The sequence below is a fragment of the Cataglyphis hispanica genome, chromosome 12 (genome assembly GCF_021464435.1).
Source record: "Cataglyphis hispanica isolate Lineage 1 chromosome 12, ULB_Chis1_1.0, whole genome shotgun sequence".
Classification (NCBI taxonomy): domain Eukaryota; kingdom Metazoa; phylum Arthropoda; class Insecta; order Hymenoptera; family Formicidae; genus Cataglyphis; species Cataglyphis hispanica.
In genome coordinates, this window is record NC_065965.1 from 192,346 (window position 1) to 217,781 (window position 25,436).

The window sequence follows — 25,436 nt, forward strand, 5'->3', positions numbered from 1 at the left end:
CTGAGTAAAAATCGTTTCCAAACGATCTGAAGAATCTGCCATTAGTGAGTGATGCAATAAGTCTAGAACATCCTATAATATAATAAATATCTTATGATATATTATATCTTTATTATATATATAAAAAGATAAAACAATAAAAGAGACGCGACTCAAATTATATGGGAAATCTCTATCGCAAATAGCCACAGTTTTGCAGAATAGCGATGGTCGCCTGCGATCGATACAACATGCGGTGTACCTATATCGGGAAACGTTGACTGAGTTGCAGCGGACCTTCGTAATTTTCGACAGGAGTTTGCAGAGCACGTGGAACGAACTAATTCGATTATGGACAGTCTGACCGCGTCGAGGGAAAATTAAAAATTCGCTCTACCAACGAACATGCAATATTGTAATTATCGGTTCCATTGTTATTGCATGAGAGTAATGCGTAACGATATGAATTAATAATATCTATTACACGAAATGCGTATTGCGTAGCGACATAGAATTATTTACATCAAAGAAAAAATTGAATAATATATCATATTTAATTACACATATTCCGCGTATATTCTCGACATCGTATATATTTGCAATCGAATAAAGAATCAATGTCAATTTCCCCGTGTTATATTCAAATTAGTTTATGTTACTCGCATCATGCGTAAATAATTATGATACGTGATAAAATAAATTAATTCCTATACAATGGGCAACATACATATTATATTATAATGCTGCGTATGCGTATCACGAATATTAAATCAGATAATTAATTTAATATCAAGTTCGTATCCTGTTAATTTTCAGTCATTTTGCGTTCAATTTGCATTCCTGAGAAACTATTCCGAAAGAGAGAAAGGAGGAGAGAGGCAGATAGATCGATGAAGGAAATCTGTGTGCAACTCTAGTCGAGTAATTTTGCTAAGTGAAATGCGCGCAGGAATTAATTCGCCCGTAAACTATGGACGTCTATTTAAAGTTTACTCCACTTAAATTGATGTTCCACATGAACTGTATCTCACCATGTCATTATCTTTAAGCAGCTAATTATTTGTCGCTTCTAAATCTGCTATACAATGTGCTCGATTTCTAATGATGTTATTAATAAAATCATCATATTATATATATATATATATATATATATATATATATATATATATATACAATATATTATATTTTATTGCATATATGAAAAATAGATTCAAAATTTTATGAAAGTTTAATCGTATGCATATATAGTTGCATTTTTCCAAGATATATAATAAATTAAGAAAAGCATCAAATTTCGATCACAGTCTTGGAGGATTTTCTTTCTGACACACAGAATCATTTCTGTCAGGAATAATCTAGATATATGATCCTTGCAATAATAAATTTCAAATAAAAGAATTATTTTTGTACATAGAATTGAAACAGGCAGGAAATTGGACGTGAAAGTCACTCAAAATTTTATTTTCGAGCTTGTGAAAAATAAAAAGAGAAAATCTATATTACGATTGTTAGAGAGAGAAAGAGAGATGGCTATAACTTAACCACGAGAGGCGTAACCTCGTCGGCCACTCTTTACGATGCTCATATGTGGCGTAATCTTGCTGAGGTGTATTCGGGATTATAACGAGAGGAATGTAGGGCAAAGTCTTTGGAATACGTATTACGTGAACAGAACTCTTGCCTCCATAGTGCTGGCTGTTTGATTTTTGTCAAATACAAAAAACGAATATAAAAATGCCAATTATCGTACGTTAGTGCGCCACATAAATCGTGAGTTTATTTAAATAATAGATAATGAATAAAAAAAGCGACTGAAAAATTTTTATTTTTTTTTTTTCGATTTAATAAAGTTTACGATTTTTATCATTTATGAATTCTTTAATCATTCTAAATTTTTTTTTTTATTATAAGCAAGGGAAATCTTTAAAAAGTATTATAAAAAATCAGAAATAAAAATATAAATAATTATTAAAAATATAAATATTATTTTTCTATATAATTTTAAATGGATTTTTCTCTAACAGAACTTCAATTTGAGAAGCAATTACAGAGATATTTGAAATTCAATGTTATCGAAACAAATGAAGAAAAACTTCAGGCTGCGTCAAACATAGCTATAGTATTTAAATAGAAAAAAAAATGAGAAGAGAAGTGCGGAGTTAACTTTAAGAATGTTCCTTTTTTCGACTTCGATCTACAGCTTCTCTGGATTTATCTTTCATGCTCTTATCACGTTTATCCTGAATAAATTTTCGCGATCTATAAAAAAATCATACTTTCTAGGTGACTTAACTAACCCTCTCTTGGACCCTCTCTCTGACAGAGAAAGATGCCTCGCTGTCATTAAAAGAAGGTAAAAGGTGAACAAGACGGATTTATGCTGGCTGAAGCATAAGCAGGGGAGATGCCGGACCGTCGACGGGCTGAATGACGTCATCCCCGGGTGAACGATGACGTAAAAGCCAGAATAGCGTTACGTTACGCAAGCGTGAAGGGTGCGCGTTGCGCGCGCTCACCCACTGCCCTACTTTTCGCCTCGCGCGCGCGGGTGAGCTCGTCGCTCGTTTCACCTCTTCGCCCTTCTCGTGTCATCTTCTCACTTGCCGCGCAAACCACGTGTCGAGTGTAAGAGTTAACCCCTATTCCGAAAGGGTTTCTGTGTAAGCTCTATTTATTTAAACACTTAGCAGTATAGAAACGCGAAGAGCGAAGCATTTTTCTTTGTATCGGAAGTTATTGAGATAAAAATCCTTTTTCATTTTATTCTCACGCGCTTAAAATTGCTAAATTTTTCGTAGGAAAATCTTTCTTATTTCCGATAATGTGTATTCATGTTATTTTTCAAAAACATTACTTTCATAATCTTTAAAGTGGACTATATTTTCACCACTTTAAGTTGGCATTTTAAAGAAGAGACATGAAAAGTAGTATATTCATCAGCATGACAAAATATTATTTTGAATTTCTTTATTAGGAATAAAGAAAATTGCTTAAAAATGTAATAACTTTTTTTTAAATTTAGATAATTTATTAAAAACCAATATAGTAATAAAATGCATTATGTTTTAATTGTTTTTCAACAAGTAATCTGTGTCATCATTTGTCCAATAATAAGATATTCGTTACATTCACATCAAAACTAAAATAAAACAACAAAATAAAACAAAATATATTTTTTTATGTAAATTTCTTTGATATACATTCCTTTGATGACAAAAAAAAGTTTGCAATAAATTTTAAAAATTTTTAGTTTCCGTTTCTAGCTTTAATTTTAGTTATAAATTTTAAATTTCATAGCTTTCATTAATTTTAAACGTCAGCATATTCGTGCAATATTGTGCGCAGTAGTCACAGGAAAGCTTGGACATTACATTCTGACTAGAATTTTAATGAAATCTGAAGTTTGATACACATCGTTTTTTTCATTATATCGGATAAGAATTAATGCGATGATTTTTAGATCGATTGGCAAAATTGGTGAAAATTCCGGAAAATCGCCTCGAGCTCTCCGAGAGACCGTCCTCATCTTCATATATTCAAGCTCCATTAAGTTCAACATCGTAAGTAGTGCCCTGCGGTTATGAACACGGTATAAGAATCGCATCGTCTTCTCCTTGCCTTATCTGGGTCAAAAATATATACGTTGGATACGTATTCATACATACATACATATATATATATATATATATATATATATATATATATATATATACATACATATGCGTGCACATTGCATCCCGAAGATAAACAACAATGACACTGACGGCCGCTCCTAGCTCTCGATCTGCATCGTTAATATACAATATGTTCAAGCCATTCACCCGTAAAGAGATGTATAAGACGACAGGATAAACATGTCGGTAGATATAAAGATTAATACAAGTTCGTAGTTCGCTGAGATTAATGTGGACAGAAAACTGAATACGGCTTTAAACGATTAGAAAATATATGCTTATATCATCAAGATAAATTTCGTTTATAGATTGTTTTAAATAAGTCGATATTTATCTTGAAAGTATCAAAGTGCTTTAGCTATATTGGAGATTAATGTTTAAAAAAATTCATTGCGGATTTACGAAGATTTACTTGTTCAGTTGATTGCTGATTTCACACAAATAATTAAGTATCAAAAATTAAGTTTCGGGAAGAATTCAATTTTCATGCAATAAGCAAAATTTCTGAAAAAAAGCAACTTTTTCAAAAAATACTTATAACATTTACATAAAATTCTCTCTCTCTCTTTCTCTCTCCTTTTCTCTCTTTTTTTCTCGTTAACATATTACAATTTTTAAAACTGCATAAAAGGTAACACACCATCGATTTTATCGCCACTTGAACATATTGTAGGGAAAGTTTTTTTGAATAATTCCCCGCAAGAAATTTGTGGAGCATTGGAGATATAATAAATTAAAGTTTGATATTAAAGTATACTGTATAAATTGTTATCTTTTCATTGAAAAAAAAACTAACTATTTATGTGATATCTGCGCGTAGACGGTGAAGAGGCTCTATCCTTTCCCCTACGCCCCCTCCCGGAACAAAATTTAACCTAATCCAACTCAACCTATTTTCAGAGTAAATCTTCAATATAAAAGCCTTTCAAAGTTTTTGGAAACTCACATATTTTATATATTTTGAAGCGTAGAAAATGAATTTGTTGAAAAAAATAACAGCTTCCCTTCCCCTGTGTTGTTATATTGATAAAATAGGACGATGAGGGATTAGTATCTCTCTCTTATTAATGTGTTTATTTGAAATATTGTTGGTAATTATGGAAAAAAGTGGCGGTCATGATCCGTTCAAAAGTTATGAAGCATTAATATAAGTATAAGCAGAAACATAAATTTTAATTTTAAACTAGAAGTAGGTTTGGATTAGATTATATTTTTCGGAAGTGGAACCTCCTAGGAGGACGAGGGGAGAGGGGAGTAAAACTCACTGTGTCCACGCATATACTTTATAACGTGAAGCGAGGTTCATCCTACAATTGTTGTGTGGATGGGAAAGTATGCGTGGATGCAGTGGTTCCGTTCCTTACTGAGAAGCTTCACTTCCGGAAGATATAATCTAACTTAAATCAAATTTTAGTTTTATTTTATTAATTTATCCTTCCTGTCCTCAACAAGATTTAGAAATTCGTATAATCGCTTTTAGTGAATCGTGAAAAATAGATTAAATTATTGATAAAATAACCATGAGTGTGTACCTACCCCGTAAACAAACACTTTTTCCACTCTGCTCTACACAAATATAACGTAAACAAACCTCAATTTTTCTTATTTTATAATAGAAAAAATTGTAAAACTTTAATTTGTTATATTTCCTAAACTAATGTCGTTCCCTACAAATTTCTCTCTTGCTGGGAATTACTTATAATTAGAAGAACCTTCCTTACAACATATTTAAGTGGCGATAAAATTGGTGGTGTGTTACCTTTTTTATCATTTTTAGCATTTTTATCCGCTTTTCTAATTTTTTGTAGTAAGTTTAAAAATTACAGAAAATTTAACAATCTAACCTAACCTAACCTAACCTAACCTTACCTTACCTTACCTAACCTAACCTAACAATCTAAAAAAATAATCACATTTCTTAGAGAAAACAATTTTGAATTTCAAATCAATTTGATGGATTTAATTTTGATACAACTTTACATTAAATTTTAAGAGATAGTTAAGAGATAAATCTGATAATAGTTGCAAACTAAATAAAATGCAAGATTAAAAAATGGTCAAAAGGTCGCATAATTTCGATGCCATGACACCAGTGAGTATAATCGCCGGTCACTTTGCCGCCACACGGTTCGTCGCATGTGTCGCTTAAATGTGCAAGGTCGAACGGTGAATTATCGACTGGAAATTGCAAGGGACGGATTATCGGGCACCGAGGTCCTTAATAAGCATTCCCTCACGGCAATTTGCACGGACAGTGTTGAATCAATCAAATGACGTTAAAATTCGCAATTCTATCGCATACATTATGCAGAATGTCTCTCTATATGGAAAGAAATAGGAAGATAATTTAAAAGCAAAAATTATTTACATATTATTTAGTAATTAAAATTCAGAAATTTTGATTAATTCTTTATACGATATAAAATTCCAAGCCTCGATAGTATCGACAGATAACAGAATTTCGCTTTTTGATAAATATTAATTAAATTCAACGGAAATAAAATTTAATATTTAATTATTAATTTTATGTTGAAAAAATTGCAACAAATAATAGTCTAAAAAAAATTATATATTATTCGCTTAATTTTTATCTAAATTAACCTGTGTGCATATTTATTAAAATGAATTTTGAAGATATTTATTTCACACTGACACACACACATGCACGCACGCACGCACACACACACACATATGTATAAGAAAGGGAGAGAGGGGGAGGAGTGAGGGGGCAAAGAGGGAGAAGAGAGAGAAAAAGAGAGAGAAAAATATAAGTATTGCCAGTAATAACCAAACAAACTGTAATACAACCTAATATTGCACAATGCATAATTCAAATATACGATTAACGTGTAGTATCGTGTGGGAATGAAATCTTAATTAACAGTAGTACTGCTCGACCGCAAAACCGACACACATCGCCAATCAATGATCCTAATTGACCGATTAACAGGATAATTCGCGACAGGTCACGATCCACACACAGCGAGAGCATCAAGCAAAAATCTATGGAATTCGCAGAATGTCTTGATTAAAATCACGACTCTCGCCGTCGTTCAAAAAAGTGCGACTTCATCGTGAAAATAATTTAGACGCGAGAAAAAAAAAGAATATGAAAGCTACATATGACGCGTGTTGTATCGGTGTTACATCGTCATATCAATACTAAAATCCGGAAATCATGAAATATTCAGACACTTTTTTATTAAATTTGATAACGCAATACGATGAGGATTATAACACATATTGATTTTTTAAATCTTTAATAGTTAATAAAGTTTAATTCAGTTTTTAAATTAATATAAAGTTATTAATTAAATAATAATTTAAATAAATTATTATTTAATAATATAAATTATTAATAAATAAATTATTATTTAATAATTAATAAATAAATTATTAATAAATAAATATAATAAAATTAATAAATAAATTATTATTTAATAAATTAAATAATAATAATTTAAAAACGTTCCATTTTTTGTTTTCCAAAAAATATCACAAAGAATTCTAGATGACATGTCATAATGTTGTAATTTTTCAAGTGGACTATTCTTTGGAACTGTGGTTCATTTTGTCGATACGGTTAAGATATCTCTTGGGTAAATCGCTGTCAAATAACTCGTTTGAAGGATTTACTCATCTAAAGATAGCAAATAGCTCGATCCGTCGGCTGTCTGCGTCGGCGACAGCTCGACCGCTGTTCGCGTCTCTGTTCTAAGCGGCAGATCGATACAGCGGAGTCTGCGTCTCCAATCCATGTATATATACTTTACTACCTCGCGGTGCACCCGATACATATCCCGGATGCAGGGTGATCCCGCGACGACGACGACGTGCGCGCGCGATCCACATTTTAAGGAGATTACCATATCCATATGAAAAGGTTTATCGCTTGTTCCCGGTGTGTCTCGATGCTCTTTCACAGATAAAAAGCGAGCATCAGGAGACTTCGAGTCATATACTCCATCTCTGGTCTATATCCATCCAAGTATTAGGACAATATATGCATTTAATCTCACAATTCGTCCATAGATTAAGCAGATATTATGCACAATATAATTCGAAAATGTATGTTTATCAAATAGAATCCCTACATAATGCAGGTGTATTCATATAAGCGCAATCCCAAACAAGAACCTTCGAAAAAAGAATCTTTCAAAGAAAAAAAAAAAGTGTGTATTAATAAACATTCAATTCTTTCTCTATTTCGAAAAATTACTATAAAAATTTTACACATCCTTTTTTAATATCATTGCAATTAATAGTTGCGATAAATAAAATGCATAAAATTTAAATCGATTAAATCGGTGAGGTGTGACCTTTTATGCATTTTATTTATCGCAACTATTAATTGCACTTAGATATGTTGTCGGGGGAAGTGTTCTGAGTAATTCTCGGCAAGAATCAAGTGGAAGTCAGCAGCGTAAATTTGCATTGATTTTGAAGATATAATAAATCAAAGTTTCACAATTTTAATACTTTTCTTTAGGAATTACCTTAGATATTAACTGACATTAAAAACAATCGTCTTTATACGTAGTAATAGCCTGTTTATGACCTTAAGAAAAAAATAAAAAAACAATTTTATTTATTGTTACTCCACGCAAAGTAGGGTTCAACGCAAACCTGTGTCTTGTTTTTTTATAGTGGAGTCCACTCCTTACGGGGAGAGGGCAGAATACACTACCTCCACTAAAATACTTTTTAATGCAAAGTGAGGTTCCACGTGGATTTACAACTTTCCATTTTATGCATATTTACCAAAAAATTAAATAAGACATTACTTATCAATACAAAGATTTGAGTTGAATCTCGATTTATATGGAAAATTGTAAATCCATGTAGAACCGGTGATCTTTTATGCATATTTACGTAAATTTTTGTCACTACCTATATTCGATATAAACAATTCCCTCACACAATTCTATGTCCGGATTAAACATATGTCAATATATATACATATATATATATATATATATATATATATATATATATATACCCGCTCCCCTTCCTCCCTTTTCTGCTCTTTCTTTTTTTCTTTCTCTCTCTCAATTATTTATTAACGAGGCACTTTCCAAAAATTATGCGCATACTGTATAACTTGTACTTCACATTAACAATCATTTTATTAACGACCATTTTCTACTCGGAAAATAAAAATGACATTCGCAATTATGCTTTTGTGTTGACATGTTGTTACTTGATATTAATGTTGACAGTAAACAGTTTCAAACGATCGATAAAACGGATTAATTGGCTGTTTCTTATAGGTCATGCAAGCTCGGTAAAGATCTTTCTTAATTTATGTACACGCTGATATGTTTTTTCAGATTAACATAATAATAAAAGAGAAAATAACATACCAAACTAACGAATATAATTCAGGAATAATAAAATAAAATAATTGCAATCACACAGAAAATTTAAAAGAGAAACGAAGTCGCATCGTGAAATCAGATGGGCAAGACAACGCCCTAAAAATGAATTATTATTATTCATCCCAAATTATCCACAATATTGCGTCATGTTTAAACAAGCGTGTGAAGAGGAGCGGGAGTATAATCTTTGTATTAATCTCATTAAATAAAAGAGAAATAAGCCAGATAATTTCGGTAGCTTAATTGTTCCATTATTTTCAATTTCGGAATTGTCATTTAATTCAAAAGTTCGTATATCTTCAAGGTTTAATATATAAGAAAATAATATTTCGAAACAATTCCTCTTTCAGCTTTTCGATTATCGTGTGTGCAAAGGCTTACTTGGTAAATCTAGCAATTCAACATGGAACTCAACATTCCAATTACGCGAAGTCGAACTTAAGTGAAAATTAATTGCAATCACGTAATGCTGCGAGGTATAAAGTAATTGCCCGATGTGCTTCTAAACATAATCCTACAACATATCTCTACTCTCTTCGATCAGCGGAAATAAGTGATTATATAAACGATAATCCATATGTTTCGAGTGATAAAATTTATTGAAGAAACTGAAAATATGTTATCTAATCAATTCAAAATAAAAAATGCAGCCAGCATATATACATAAATTTAATTTTCTAATTATTGAAAATAAATTGTGTTAAACGATTCTCAATTTTATTCATCCTGTATATGTATATAAATATCTATACCATATAAAGAAAATATTTATACGCGAGAATTTATTTATTCGCTTTATATTGCCAATTGTATTTATAATTAATTCAGTGTACCGTCGTGGAGCTAAAGGGAAATGCAATTACGATAAAGGCCGAAGCTACTCTGAATAATTCAATAAAGAAATACGATGCGCGAGAAACGTTTCGCTTGTTCGGTGTGTTTCCTAAGCGAGGAGAAAAAGATAGAAGGTTTTCGCGTGATATTAAATTGATAGAAACGCGAGGAGTGCTCGTAAATCAGTATTGTTTAATCTTTCATGCACGCGCGGTGGAGATCCCGGCGTTGTTCCAAGAATGTCACGAAATTCGACAGAAGGTATGCCGCCCTCTCTCCCATGACAGAGTTAAATATTTGACGGAATAAGCGTGCGAATCGTCCAGCGTGCTTTAATGTTGAATGACGCTCGATGATTTTGATGGACGTCGATAATAGCCGTCCGTGAATAATTTTAGTCGACTTCAAAGACGCGAAGACATCGCCGAAAAATACATGTCTAGTGGCGAATATGAGGATAGATTTGAGGAAAAAGTCAAAAAAATTTAGAATGTCTGATGTAATTTTTTTTCGGATATATTGAGTTGCTAAAAAATTTTTTTTAGTTTTTTTCTTATAAAATATATAAATTTAATTAATGTAGACATGATGCAAATGGATAAAAATGAAAAATTCGCATTTTCCTCTTTTTCATTTTAACCCAAAAACAATTGTGTAGAACAACAAAAAAATGTTTTCTTTACTTTTTTTAATACTTGAAGTATTGAATTTGAAAAAATTTGCGAAATAACTATGAGAATTTTTTTATGATATGGCCACTATGATTTTATGGAGTAAAATATATGAGAAATTGTGAAGTTGCTTAATTTTAATGAAAAAAAAAGATATAATAGAAAATAATTGATGATAAAAAAATTGATTTTCAATGTACTGATACTATGTTATCTTTACTGCGTATCAGGCAAAACAAAAAAATTCTTTTTAATTTTTTTTTCATCAAAATTTGGAAAAATTCGCTCTTCTCGTGATACGCTTTGGATAACGCCGACGGTATTTTTTTAAATAATTTTTTTGGACATGTGACAGACACACAAAGTGAGAAAAAATGTCCCATTTTTTCAGCTCGTAATTTTCTATATATAAAACTTTAAAAACATTAGTGACCTTTCAAAAGTAAAGATTTTAAGTTTTAAAACCTTTTTTGTTTTATTTCACGCGCGCGCGCGTGTGTGTGTGTGTGTGCGTGTATACTAAATTAAAGGATTGATATCAGTAGATATTTTGCAGCTTTCTTTACAGTATATCTGCTGCTGATTAATCGATTAACCATAATTGCTAGTCTTCAAAGAAAACTCGATTCAGAGTGATGTAATAAATATTGACCGGTACGCATTCTTTGAATGCAACCAATGGATATTTGTGACGTATACCGAGACAAACGCTTATTATAATTGCGCTTATCGATTTTCGGCTTTCATGAGAATATATCCGACTATTATGCTTCCTGCTTTTCGCGCGTTAATCGCTGTACAACGATCAAAGCTCGCTGATCTAAATAAAACGCCGACAATAATTATACGCGCTGTTAATTATTTCGAACGTGTTTACTTGAGTCATGTCATGAGATAGACAACAGCGTTAAAGTAGATATATCCTATATTTTATACATAAAGGTTTACCTAATTTTTAAAAAATTCATAAAAAGTATATATTAAAAAATATATAAATTAAAGAATATATTAAAGAATTTTTCAAAAATATATAAATATATAATTCTCGATTTACTCGAAAATATGCGTTTTGGGGGCAAAATAATTATTTAAAAAAATTTCTAATTATTTTTATCATTAGAATTCTCTAAAAGGACAATGTACATGTCCAGAATTATATGAGAACTGCTTTTGAATAAATAAAATCTTCGAAAATCGACGTTTCACCTCGATATCCATAGATACGCCTCTTTTAGACAAAATAAAATATTTAAAAAATATCTAATGCTTCTAACAATTACAATTCTTTGAAAAATGCATTAATATGTTTGGAACTATATCGGAACGGCTTTAGACTAAGCAGAACTCTCAGAAATCGAGCGGCATCTCATTTCTAGATTTATATATATAGGGATCCGCTTATTTTTATTTCATCTTAATTAATATTTTTTGCTTTTAAAAGGCAAAACTCTTTTTAAAATTCGTGTAGAACTATACATCTTTTTAATACTGACAATTACTGATGAGAAAAAATGAGATGCTGTGTGAAGTTAGCATCTCAGTCTGTCCTAAGCCATTTCCATTGGTTTAATGGATAGAACAATTTGTTTAAACTAATTCTAGAGCTACTGCACTATTGAAAATAAAGCCAGAACTTTTAATTATTTATGAGTTTCCATGAAATGATACGCCAACTTCACATACACATACATCTATTTTAGCTATAGTTCTGTTAAAAAAAAAAAAGTATTGCAATAAGTTTCGTTCAATATACTGGTAAAACTAAAAATACTTTGATAGAGAAACATTTTACGATAATATCTTCCTGCTTCATATAAAGTTATTTCAAAAAAGAAAGGATGTACAAGTATATTGTATATAGTGGAGATTCAATATTTCAAATAAGATAAATTGAGATCGAGCTAACTGATGAGAATTTGACATTTAAAGGAAAATACCCAATTTTTGACATTTCCAATTAGAGTTGAATCAGAACTGCTTTCAACAAAAATTAATGCTGAACGCAGATTTTACGTAATTCAAGCATGATCGTGCGAACGTCAATTTGCACATGACGTAGAGAAGATCAGAAAAGGCTAAAGGCAATGATGCGATCAAAGGATGAAGGGGTATTCACCCATTTTGCTTTTCCGCACGCGCACCAAACGCTTTGTACCAATCACTGTAATCGCAACGCTCGCAGAGATAAACGATTAATCGAATGAAGACAGCGAAGGCAGGCAGTGGAGTCCCTGGACGATAGAACATAAGGAAAAACAATGGTGTGAGACAAACCAAGGAGAGAGAATTGGAGCGTGCGAATGGGGAACAGAAAGATCAGTAGGGAAGAATTTCCCTAAATTAAGGATCGAGAAAATAGTGTCTTCTTCATGCAATTCTATCTTAAAAAAATAAATTGTCCAATTTTGGAGATATTATTTTTACAAATCGTATGTATATATTTAAAAATATTTATCGTATATTTTATTACACATACGCGCGCGCGCACACACACACACACACACACACACACACACACACACACACACACATTTGTTAAAAGAAATTATAAAATTTTAATCAATGTACAGGGTGTCTGATAATAATTACCCGTAATGTGCAGATAAAGTGGATTAAACCAAGCAGGAAAGTCCTTAACCATTTTTCTGTACAACGCTTAATAAAAGAATTATTATTGAATAAAGTCTGGCCAATTATTACTGATCTTTAGCATATAAGTGGACGCATATAAGTGAGTCACGCGCCTGGCGTGGTGCGTTCACTGTCACAGATGATTGGCCAGACTTTATTCAATAATAATTTTTTTATTAAGCGTTATACAAAACAATGTTTAAGGACTTTCTGCTTGGTTTATTCCCTTCTATCTGTATATTACGGGCGATTATTGTCAGCCACCCTATATATACAGGGTGTTACCTAAGTACACAAACTTGAAGAGAATATTCCTTGGCTTATTTTAAAAAGAAGAGGTCTTATAAACAGTGTGTCCTAAACTGCTTTGTTTTCAAAACACAGGGTGTCAAAATTGTGCAAAAAAAAAATAAAAATTTCAAAAATCTGGAAAACATTTAAAAATATTTTATTCAAATTTGGTATATGTAGTATTAATATGATATTATTACATACTTTTTATTATATATATTATACATTTTTTTATTATTATATACATCATATATTATTATATACATATATAAGTTATATGATTTTTTTATTATTACATGCATAATGTAATACATACAAAAATGATATTAAGAACCGATGAAATATTACCAATGAAACTTTTTTTCTTTTTTACAGTACCGATGAAACATTTTTAGATTTACGAGGATATTGTTGTGGGTAATCATATTATGTTTTTTAATAAAAAAAAATATAATTTATTTTTTCTTCAACTTTCGTTTGACATTTATCATTCTTATTGCATATTCTTTATTTTATATATTCTTTTTTTTATATATTATTCTATATTTATATTAATCTATTTTTTAATAATATATTATTATTTAATAATATATTATTAAAATAGAATAATATATTATTCTATTTTTATATATTATTCTAATTTATTATTCTTAAAACATATTCGATAAATCCATTTCATTCATCATTTTTAAATTTCGTCTGTTTATTCTCCTTTTTCAATTTAGTTATCATAATCGAAAGAACAATAGATAACATTGTTAATTCCTGAACACATGCCGTGAACTTTGCATGCAGTATTTTTGTGCTATATTTAGTTTGCGCATTATTAGGAAATCACAATACTATCCTAGAGAGTTATTTCCCAATTACAGCATGAAATACAAGAGCCGGGATGCCAATTAGACCCCCGGGTGCTGTTTAAGGATCAAAAATAAGTTTTTCCTCAACAAGTATTGTTATGTACGCGTCGAGGATATAAGTCAACTTATAGATAAAGAAACCTATGCACAATAATAAAGTAGCCTTTGATTATACAGATTATTATACAGAATGATTCTAAATAAGTGCAAAAAATTTTAAAAGATGACTTTGTCAAAAATTAAGAGCGGTCTTTCATATAAACATATACTTCTATTAATATCCCTCCCTGAGAAGTTACTCTCTTTCAAAGGAAAGATAAAAATTAGATTTTTATTTTTTTCTTAAATTTTGGACAAATAAAAAAAATTAAATTTCCTCATTTTCTACTAGTAAAAAGAATATTCATTAATATTTTTTTATATTTTTATATTTTTATTTTTTTATATTTTCCCGCAACGGGAGGATTAAAACATTCTCTTAAAAGAGAATGAAACTATCAACCCCTATTCAATTTTTTTATTAGAAGTATTTAACGGAATGACAATCTAAAAATATGCGTTAGAAAACTTGATTTATTTAGAAACTTTTTTTATTTCTTTTATCGTTTTTTCGTAAAATCAATAGTTTTCAAGAAAAAAAAAATTAAATAAAATACATTATCATGTAGCACTGTGCTAAATTGCATAGGGTTCGAGCTACAAGAATTTTAGAATAAATAAAGCAAGTAAAACAAAATTATAGTAAATATTGGAAAAATGAAACAAAACCAACACAAAATTATAATAAATAAAAAGACCTTATTTTCACCTCCTCCTTTGGAGAAGTGTAACTTTTTCAGAGAGGGATGTAGGAGTATATGTTTATATGAAAAATTTCTCTAAATTTTCGACAAAGAATCATCTAAAATTTTTCGCACTTATTATAGGATCATCCTTTAGATCTTGTTTTCTAGATATTTAAAAAATGCGGAAATTCTTAAATGACGTCCCTATTACTTAATACTCATTCCTGTATATCTTTTATACACCTTGCGGATTATGTGAATTTTGTTCCGTGTCATAAAAATTAATGAACTTACAATAAATTAAATATTGAACACATGAGGAAATTCGGTGCCAAGATTACTCTGCCATCGATCGCATATATAATGAGCGACGAACGATCAATGAAAATAACCGCGGCATTGAATGAACAATAAGAAATATAATCGGAAAAAAGAAGGAAAAGTTGAAACAATAGAAAGAAATGCCAGAAGAGTATTATCGATTCATAGAAAAGATTATATAATATATTTTCATTCATCTCTAAAGAAGATCGCTTTCCATAGAGTTACACATCAATGCTATACATCTAAAGTACCTAAAATATTATTTTCTTATTTTAATAAAAATTCGTTTATTTAATAATTCAATTGAATTGAATTATTTCTAACAAATCTTTATTTAATTTATAAAAAAATATTATGCCTTTTTTTCTCATTTCCTTTTTCTTTTTTTTTCATAGACTTTAGGCCTCCAGGAATTATGTTTATCAAAAGATCGCAGACAAAATAGTTCTGAATATTTTGCCAATTCGACAATTTGAAAGGAGCAATTCAAATCAGCCTGATATATATGTATATAAACGCATTGCTGCGCATAAATCTTCAAAGATGCGATCGAGTGCCGATCATATTTCTCGAGCATGTCGGAAAAACTGGCTCGAGATCAATGGCGGTTTTCGATGAAAATTCGCCGGCACACATTTCCCCCTTGCGCGTCCACTACTAATACTTCGACTGTTCCATTATCCCGGCAATATCCGGCGCAGCATGCGCTTCTGAAAATCGGGTCGGCGCCGGGACTGATCCCGGCGCCTCTCGTCGAGGGAGCAAATTGACAAATTGGGCCAATCAGGTACGAATGTACCGCCAATCGTGGCAAACAGCGGTGTATTTTTTGCTCCCTCATGCTCACTTAATCTTTCATTCTGGGAATATAATCCTTCAAGCAAGCTAATGACAATGATAACATATTTCAGATTGGTTTTAATTAAAGTCGCTTCGCAACTTGCCATGATTGAAAGATGTATATATATATATATATATATATATATATATATATATATATATATATATATTATAACTGATGACAGATTAAAGAGCTACGTGTTGCTTTTGATTTATATTATAATATTCCATAATTTTCAAAATTTTTCGCCATTTAACTCCCAAATTTTCATTTTTCTGAGAATATTTGTAATATTCATTTTAAAAAATGTCGAGATATTTCAAACATAAATATTACAGTTATAAAAAACAGGGCTTTCGATAATTTCTCTTGGAAAAAATGCCTAAAATTATTTATGAAAAAAATACGTATTAATTTTATTTTTATCAAAATTATTTAAAATTAAATTAATACATAATATACGTTGTGAGCAATTATGACTTACATTCATATGCAAATGATATCAAATAATGTTTATGTGCTCGATAATTTAAAGTGAATGTTAGAACCTTTCCGCCAATTGTGCGTAAAACTCTTTCAAGGTTTGCAATTTGTAAAGGGAACGCATTTACAGGCCTATGTTTACACAATACATTTTTATCGACGCGATTAAAAAAATAGTATAATATAATTTTTTAACTAAAATAATTCCCTGCGACACAATTTCAAATGCATTTTCGTAATGAAAGCACTTTAGATATGGTCGCACGGCGTCCATAGCGTCTTTCTTCATAGGCTATTTAACGTCGCGCAGCGATAAGCGATGCAATAAGAATGTCATGCCGGTCACACGACGGTCGCTATCATTCCACGACATCGTTACCGAGTTGTCTACGCTTTATCGATTTTCCTCGACCTTGTGCCACGCAGCAAAGGCATGAATTACCTTGATACACTCTTTTGCCCTTCTGTCTTTTTCTCTCTCTCTCTCTCTTTCTTTTTTCCTCTTTATATATGCATTCCACAGATCTATATCCAGCATACAGGTATATGCGACGGATTTACGTTTTCAATTAATTTCTACTCGCCGTCGTCTCGTCCAGTCTCTTTCTACCATCAGAAACAATTGTCACGGATTTTAAATCGGCAGATAAATCGCCGCGCACATCTGTCACTCTTATATTGCTCAACTGTTATCAATGTTGAAAGTTGACAGAGAACATGCATTCGGAATTGCTTTAATATTTTTTTATATACACAATTTGTTTTTATATTTAGATAGAAAAAAATTATTTCTTTTTTTTTTAGATCGTTTTATCGAAATAAAAATATTGCTGCTATATTTGTTTCATTCAATCTTGACTTTTTCCTTGACAAGATAATCTTTACTTTCTACTTGACATGCTTAGATATTTCGTTAAACAAGAATCGTAAATGGCTATTTTACTGAACCATCCTTGATTGCATTCTTTATGTACACATCGGGCTACTTCTTTCGTTCCGCCCACGAGTCCCACGTGAAACTTGCGAAGCTGCAATATAACGAGGCCAAGATCTTGAGTGTCACGAGCAAATCTTTACTTGTTCGTTAACGATCTCGTTTTCAACGTTCCGTTTTTCAGAAAAAAATCGTCAAGATGTGATATGTATTCTGAGCATCAATTCTACAACTTCAATAAATTTCGTTCAAAAATAAACGTTGAGAAAATCGCGACTTTTGAAAAAACTGTAATTAAAGGCTGATCTTCAAGTAAGAGCTACATAAAATACAGAAGAGGATATCGAGTTGTAACGAGAACATTCGAAACTCGTTATATCTCTAGGGATGTCATGATCCGTTTAACGATTGAACGCCTCGTAATGGCACCGCTAATTGCTGACTTCAAGATTGCCATTGCGATAGTAAAAAAGGTTGAAACGCTCGTCATTGCTTCATACAAATATTCACTGTATTTCTATCGTCGCTTTTTACGACGCATAGAGGAAAAGTTGCGTGAAAACAAATGTTCATTTTCGCTCGTAAAAGAAAGGTAATTATAAATAGAATACAAAGCGTTCAACAATTTTGCTAACGATTTCGTTACTCTTTCCACATGCAATTACTTTATTTATTTTTTTTTTATTTTATTATTAAACAGAAAAAAATCGAGCGATTTATGAATTTCTATAATATAAGTAAAAGCAATTTAATATCATTTACAGAGTTCTATCAATATCTGCTTCTCAACGTATTCTTTTCATTTTCGTAATTGTCTTTCACTATTTATTTATCTATATTCGTATTCCCGCTGTAAAACAATACTAAAAAGCTGTATTCTTTTTTTAAATATATTTCTTGTATCAACGACAATTGATTTTCATTTGTCGAGTTACGCGATCATATTTACGAGTCGTTGAGAATTTCTCCAACAAGATAAAAACCCTCCATAATAACCTTCCTTCTCATCATATTGCGTAACGTCGAGCGTCTTCGAAATCAATTTGAAAATTGCTGCTACTGTGTTGAAAAATGCGCGGAAAGGCGCTTGCTAAGCTGTGAACGCATATCTTTCGAAAAAAGCTGAATTTAGAAAATTTTGACAAAAAAAGAAAAAGCAAGATGCTCTTGATGAGGCTTGATTCATAATGCATCATCAAATCATGCTATTAAATATTTCTTATAATAGTAATTAACTTGAACTTATTATAGTAATTAATATCTTTTTTTCACTATGTCTCTTCTTTCTATCTTTTTGGAATTATATAAAGTATTTGTGAAACACAAATATAAGTTACTATTATAGTCTTAAATTTTTAAATATCGGAACGGGACTAGTTTTTTTTATAAGTTTTTGGACGCTAAACACGAATCCGATTTTGAAATCGCTCCATCATGTCAGAATTTTGAAAAATTTCCAATTAAAGTTGCAAAAAATAAGGGTTGTTTTCACAAACTTTATATTATAACTAGATGATGTGCTGAAGAAGTTTTTTATTGCAATCAAAATAAAATATGTTGTTAGGACTTTCAACCCTCAAAAGGAATTTTTGATATCGTTTATGATTAATAAGATATCCGCAGTAATAAATAAAAGTTAGCTGTGACTTAAGTCATTGATGATTTACCAAATAGTAGTCAATTATGTTCATTGAAACTTAAGAATTTTTTAGGTCATTAAATATGAATGCAATGTCAAAATTGTCAAATTCAATATGGCGGACTCAATAGTATAAAAATTTGAGTTTTGACATCCGCTATATTGAGTAAAATTGAATAGTAGAAAAATTAAATCAAGTTTAATGATGCAAATTTTTAATAATAAAGACTGATCCAGCAATGCGATTAAAATTGCAAAGAGAATCATTTACACATCGTGCAACGACGCTATTGTGACAGCGTCGCTTTAGAGGTTAACTGTCGTACCGTTTAACATCCATTGTCGCGTTCGATTGTAAGTAGCGTAACCGTGAGACCAAGCAGACTATGAGAATCCGGATAAGACATGTTTACAGTTAGCTCGATCGACTCTCTGTCCAAGCTCGTTATTTTGTTGAAATATCGATGTTCGCCGTTCAACAACACTTTATTGCTCGCTCTACCAAACGATTACAAGCTTAATCGAGTATCCAAGTTGACTTTCGAACTGCGTGTTTGTTTTGAGTGTAGATTGATTATAAAAAAAGTCAGAAAAAAGATATTCCCGCTTTGAAAAATCATCTCATCTCGGCAAAATACTAAGTAACAATACTAAGTTACAGTATAAGGATAAATGAAAAACTATATAACAAATATTTAAAAAATAAAAATATAATATTAATTTTGTGCACATTATTTAGTATATATATTTTTCAAAATTGATTTAAATAATTTTCAAGAAACATTTGACTAGATCCTTTTAATTAAAATATTGAAAGTAAAAAAAGAGAAGAAGAAAAACATCAAATGTTCGTAAAGTGCATATAAGAGTGCTTAGAAAAATATATACTCTGTTATGTCAAAACTTACAAGCAAAATAATATTAGAAACAATCGTTCGTTTACATTTATATACTATAATTCACTCGATATCATATAAATTAAATAATTTGTCGAGTGACTTAACATCGCATCGAACATTTTTATATACATTTTTATATAGTGGCGAGAGATAGTAATTTGCCATCAAATATGTGCAAAAGAAAAATCGATTACAAATTCGTCGAAGGATCAATCCATCGTTAAAATTTGATGCGATAAAAGTGGGTCGTAGCATTCGCACGTATCTACTATGGTTTTTACAAAACTTTCAACACTTCTTATTAAGGGATTTGAAAGATTAATCGAGATTAACGACGAGGTCAAATTGAAAATTCAACGGCAAGACGAAACGGCGCTTGTTCCGCACGAGAGATCATTCAGACAGTTACTTCTGGATAGGGTTAATCCAAGGGGATTCGCCGCTATTGTTCCCGATGGCCCACATTTACATATCGTTGTTCGTACAATGCCGGCTCCGACCTCCAATCCAAGCGCGAAACGTAAGGTAGTAAACGAGCTTAGGCCGCGAAGTATCCGCAATAAGAGCTTAGTTATCTGTTGTATACATACATAACCGTTGATCTTTGAGTTTAAAATCGTGTTCTAAAATCGATATTATGATGCATTAAATCGATTTATGACGCATATTATCATTATTAGCACATTAGACACCTGCACAATAATTAAACATATTACGACATAATTATTAAAAGAGCTGCATTTAAAATTTTTAAATTCTTTCAACGAGAAATTTAATAATTATTTTAAAATAAAAACTTCTGCAAAATAAAATTTATTTCTAAGAATCTATATTTTTATGAAATTTCATATAACAGTGATATAAGTTTGCCTGAAACCGAATAGATACTATATTTAACCATTGAGTTAAATATATAAAGGATATTTGAATTCATCCACGTGGAAAATCTTCGCGTTCGCATATTGAATATTAGATAGATCGGTGGATAAATCAACATTCGAACTATTATCGTTACTCGGGAGAGCTTGTGCCAAAGTTATTATTTTGGCTGTTTGATCTTATTGTTAGAGAGGAAATGACGAATATTTCCTTCCTTCATAAGCCCGTTTATCCACTATCGCTGATCCTTATCTTTGGATTCGCCATTCTTGGCATCACGTGCACGTGATCTAAACCGAGAAATCCAGGTGGATAAGAATAGACAGAGCAATCATCGCGAGCGAGCGGGATTTTCCGTTGCAGGTGTGCAATAAAGACGCGCGAGGAGGCGACGCAAAACGACCTTCTTGTGCCAAATTCACGTGAGCTACGTGGAAAAAAATAATGGAAAAAACGCATCGTCCCGGAAATTCAATTAATGTCAAACCGATTACAAGCCTCGCTCCCGCACGTCACCGATATAGATCGATTAATCGTCTCGCTATACATCGATCAACGTATTACGCAATTAAGGGATCCCTCTACGTCGCCGTGCCGATTCGATATCAATTTTTGAAACTCCAGTGATCTTGCGATGGCAATTATTTCAATGGTAAAATCTTCTTTAAAGTTTTTTTTACCAATTTTCACATATTTCGGAGAATTTAATTATTCATTTTCTCTCTGGTTCTCTATTTTCTTATAAAAAAGAGGAAATTATTTCAAAACTGAACAATACATAGAAAAGGATTTTTCGAAACAGAATGTGCAATTTAGATTATTGTTTCTTCAGCATGCACTTAATTTCTTCGCATTTAATTGATTCGACCTTTCTTTCGGTATATTTTAAGTCGCGATTAACATACCATAGCACACCGCATCGATTATTTCTACAAACAATTCATGAACAGCAACGCGATGCAAAATTTATATCTAGTGTTCAATCTATTTAAAGACCGTCTATTTTCCTCTCAAGGATCACGCGTCTATTACAAAGCGTTTCACGCCGCATTATGCGGAATTTGCATACGTTAAATATACGCGAGCGTAATAATAACCACGCTCTCTTAGGATTATCTAATCATTAATTTCAAGATTACGCTATTATCGCGCATCATCTACACAAACAGCTATAAAAAAAAAGGGGGAAAAAATTGCCATATCAATGACTTGCGTCAATATTTATTAATACTTTGATCGGTTATCACTCGCTTAGATAAATATATTAATGACGGATTTTCGAGAATTTGTCAAATATAAAAAATTTAGACAAAATTGATTTTGCTGAATAAATCATACATCGATACATTGATAGATGTCCTTGATAAACTTGCATTAATATTTATTAATATCATAAGGATTATTCTATTAACTTAATAATCATAATAATAATAATAAAATAATGAACTTTTGACAATATAATCCGTACAAGACGTTTCCAACGAGATTAGCTTCGTCGAATAAAGGGACTATCGTTTCCACGATAGTCCCTTCTTCTCCCTGAAGGGTTAATAACTTATCGTAGAATAAAAAAAAGAAACAACAGCAGTTACTTGCCTTCGACGATCTGCTCCTTCTTCGCCAGAATCAGAGGAATCGCGCCGGAAGCACTCATGATGCTCTGTTACAGCTCACGTAGATTGTACTTTCACACGTGCACGGATGCACAATGAGGAAATAATACTTTATTACACATCCACAGTTTCCTCAAACAGTACTCTCAGCAAGGCGGTATCGATTTATCGAGTGACAGTTTCTATTTTTGTGCCGGCGCGGATTTCGTAGGCAAAAAAAAAAAATGAGAGAAAGGCAAAAGGAATCTCAACTAAAGAAGATTCGCTTTTTTCCCTTCTGATTCGTCGTGGAGTAACGCCGGTTAAATTCTCAGCAGAACTTCAATCTTAAAACACGAAAAATTATACAAAGATTGATCATACAATTAATTCTGGAAACATTTACGCGATCCAGTAAAAAGAGATGTCAATAGTCAGACCCAGATCCGATCCCAAAAATCTGTCCATCGATCGGCAATAAATCGGAAAAATCAAACAACTTTAATGTTAAAAATTTAAGTATCCTTTAAGAGATATTCCTATTTCTCATAATATTCAAACTTGAAATCTTCTACATTATAGTTGACAATCAAAGTTTAAGATAAAAATATTTATAATTATAAAATATCTATAATTACAAAATTTGTTTAAAAATTATATTTCCACGTTTTTTTATTTAATTATAAATATAATAAGTAAATAAAAGATCATACTTCTTCGATTTAATCACTTAGATATGTGTAGAGTATTCTGAGTTCCCCGCAAGAATGAAGTAGCGAGCGGCATTGATTTAGAAGATATAACAAATTGAAGTTTAACATTAAAATTTATGTATGCTGTATTAATTTGTTATTTTTTGATTGATAAAGACTGTTTACAACATTTAGGAGAAGAGGCTCCGTCCCTCCCCCTACACTCCCATCCCAAAAAAAATTATAACCTAAATCAAATTTATTTTCTTAATTAGTTTTAAAAATAAAGTTAGGTAGTAAAAATAGTGTTAAATTAGAATATTTTCAGGATGAGGAAAGGAGCTCCGCTTCCTACACATTCAATAAATATTTTTCGCCAAAATTCAAAAATTCATGTTGTCGCATGTTAAAAGCTGTTAATAAATTAGAGAGAGAGAAATAGATAGGAAAAATAGATACAAGAAATAGACAAAACCAATTATTGAAAAAATCTCTATGACCATGTATTTATTCCCTAAATGTTAAACAAACTCTTTTTTCATGTATACAAGAAATACAACGTACACAAACTTTATTTTTCCTAATTACTTTATAATTGGAAAAAAGCATTAAAACTGTGAAACTTTAATTTATTATATCTCCTAAATAAATGCCGTCCAAAACTTAATTTTTGCGGGGAATTACTCAAAACATTCCTTCCTACAACCTATCTAAATAGCAATTAAATTAAGTGTGATCTTTTATGTATATTTATCATATAATGTTATAAGTATTAATGCGCTTATACATACGAGAAAGCTAAATAATTGTTCAAATAAATTTGTATATAATCAGATATATTGGAAGATCACGGATGTCGTTTCTCAATTTTCTACATAATATCGCCCGAAAATACAAAAGATTTTGATTGAATTTCAATTCGTTAATGCTTGATGAATACGATGTATTTATAAATCGATGAGATTTCGTTTCTTGTAACATTAATAAATACACGAGTGTTTATACGACCAAACTGGCAATTTATTGTTTGATCGTTCTATCACGACGTTTCGACCATATGGTTTTGGTCCTTATCAAGTGAAAATAACAATATTATAAATAATGATAGTCACGTTAGAAATGAAATAAACGGAATTATGTACCTGCGTTATAGTTAAAAAGTAGAAAGAGAAAAATCGAAATGTCAAACTGACGTGTCAACCACTATGTTTGGGATACTGAGAACGACTAAACGACCTTTATTAATCTATCGTATATGTTGTTTAAATTCTCTGTGTCTTTTTGAGAGTTAATAGTGTTGTCTAATTTTTTAATAATAAACATTTCAGCTATTTCTCTCTTTCTTACATGTTTTTCAGTGTGCAGAATATTAGGCGCTGACCAATCGGAGACATGATCAAATTCTAATTTGTGTTTGCTGATTACGGAAAGATTAATTGCGTGCATTTTTATATTATTAAAATGTTCCTTGACCCGGGTGCTTAAGTGTCTTTTTGTTTGGCCAATATACAAAGCGCTACAGTTCTTGCAATTTATTCTATAAACAACTTCCGTTCTATTACTAATAGGCAATCCATCTTTGCCACGTTTAATCAATGAATTTAATTTTTTAGGTATATTGTAGACAACTGTAAAACCCATATTTTTAAACAACCGACCAATATCGTCACTCAGGCCTTTAACAAATGGTAATGCAATGTGCACATTAGAACAAATTAGAATTTGATCATGACTTCGATTGGTCAGCGCCTAACATTCTGCATACTGAAAAACATGTAAGAAAGAGAGAAATAGCTGAAATGTTTTTTATTAAAAAATTTGACAACACTATTAACTCTCAAAAAGACACAGAGAATTTAAACAACATACACGATAGATTAATAAAGGTCGTTCTCAGTATCCCAAACATAGTGGTTGACACAATGTCAGTTTGACATTTCGATTTTTCTCTTTCTACTTTTTAACTATAACGCAGGTACATATTTCCGTTTATTTCATTTGTAACGTGACTATCATTATTTATAATATTGTTATTTTAGTTCACTTGATA

General features: G+C 31.0%; 1 protein-coding gene across 5 annotated transcripts in view; it reads right to left on the reverse strand.

Moving 5' to 3' along the window:
* LOC126853323 (solute carrier family 12 member 6) overlaps positions 1–25,436 on the reverse strand; it is an 86,567-nt gene that overhangs the window by 31,525 nt on the left and 29,606 nt on the right. Inside the window, exons 1-2 of one of the 5 annotated variants that reach the window (XM_050598939.1) lie at positions 24,529–24,662; positions 22,699–22,897 (exon numbers count right to left, since the gene is read on the reverse strand). The exons of 3 other annotated variants lie outside the window; for them this stretch is intronic. In XM_050598939.1, the coding sequence (XP_050454896.1) occupies positions 22,699–22,756 (58 nt within the window). In that variant the 5' untranslated portion in view covers positions 22,757–22,897; positions 24,529–24,662. Of the gene's footprint in view, positions 1–22,698; positions 22,898–24,528; positions 24,663–25,436 lie in introns of those variants that run through there. One more of the 5 variants, XM_050598940.1, reaches the window with a different exon arrangement.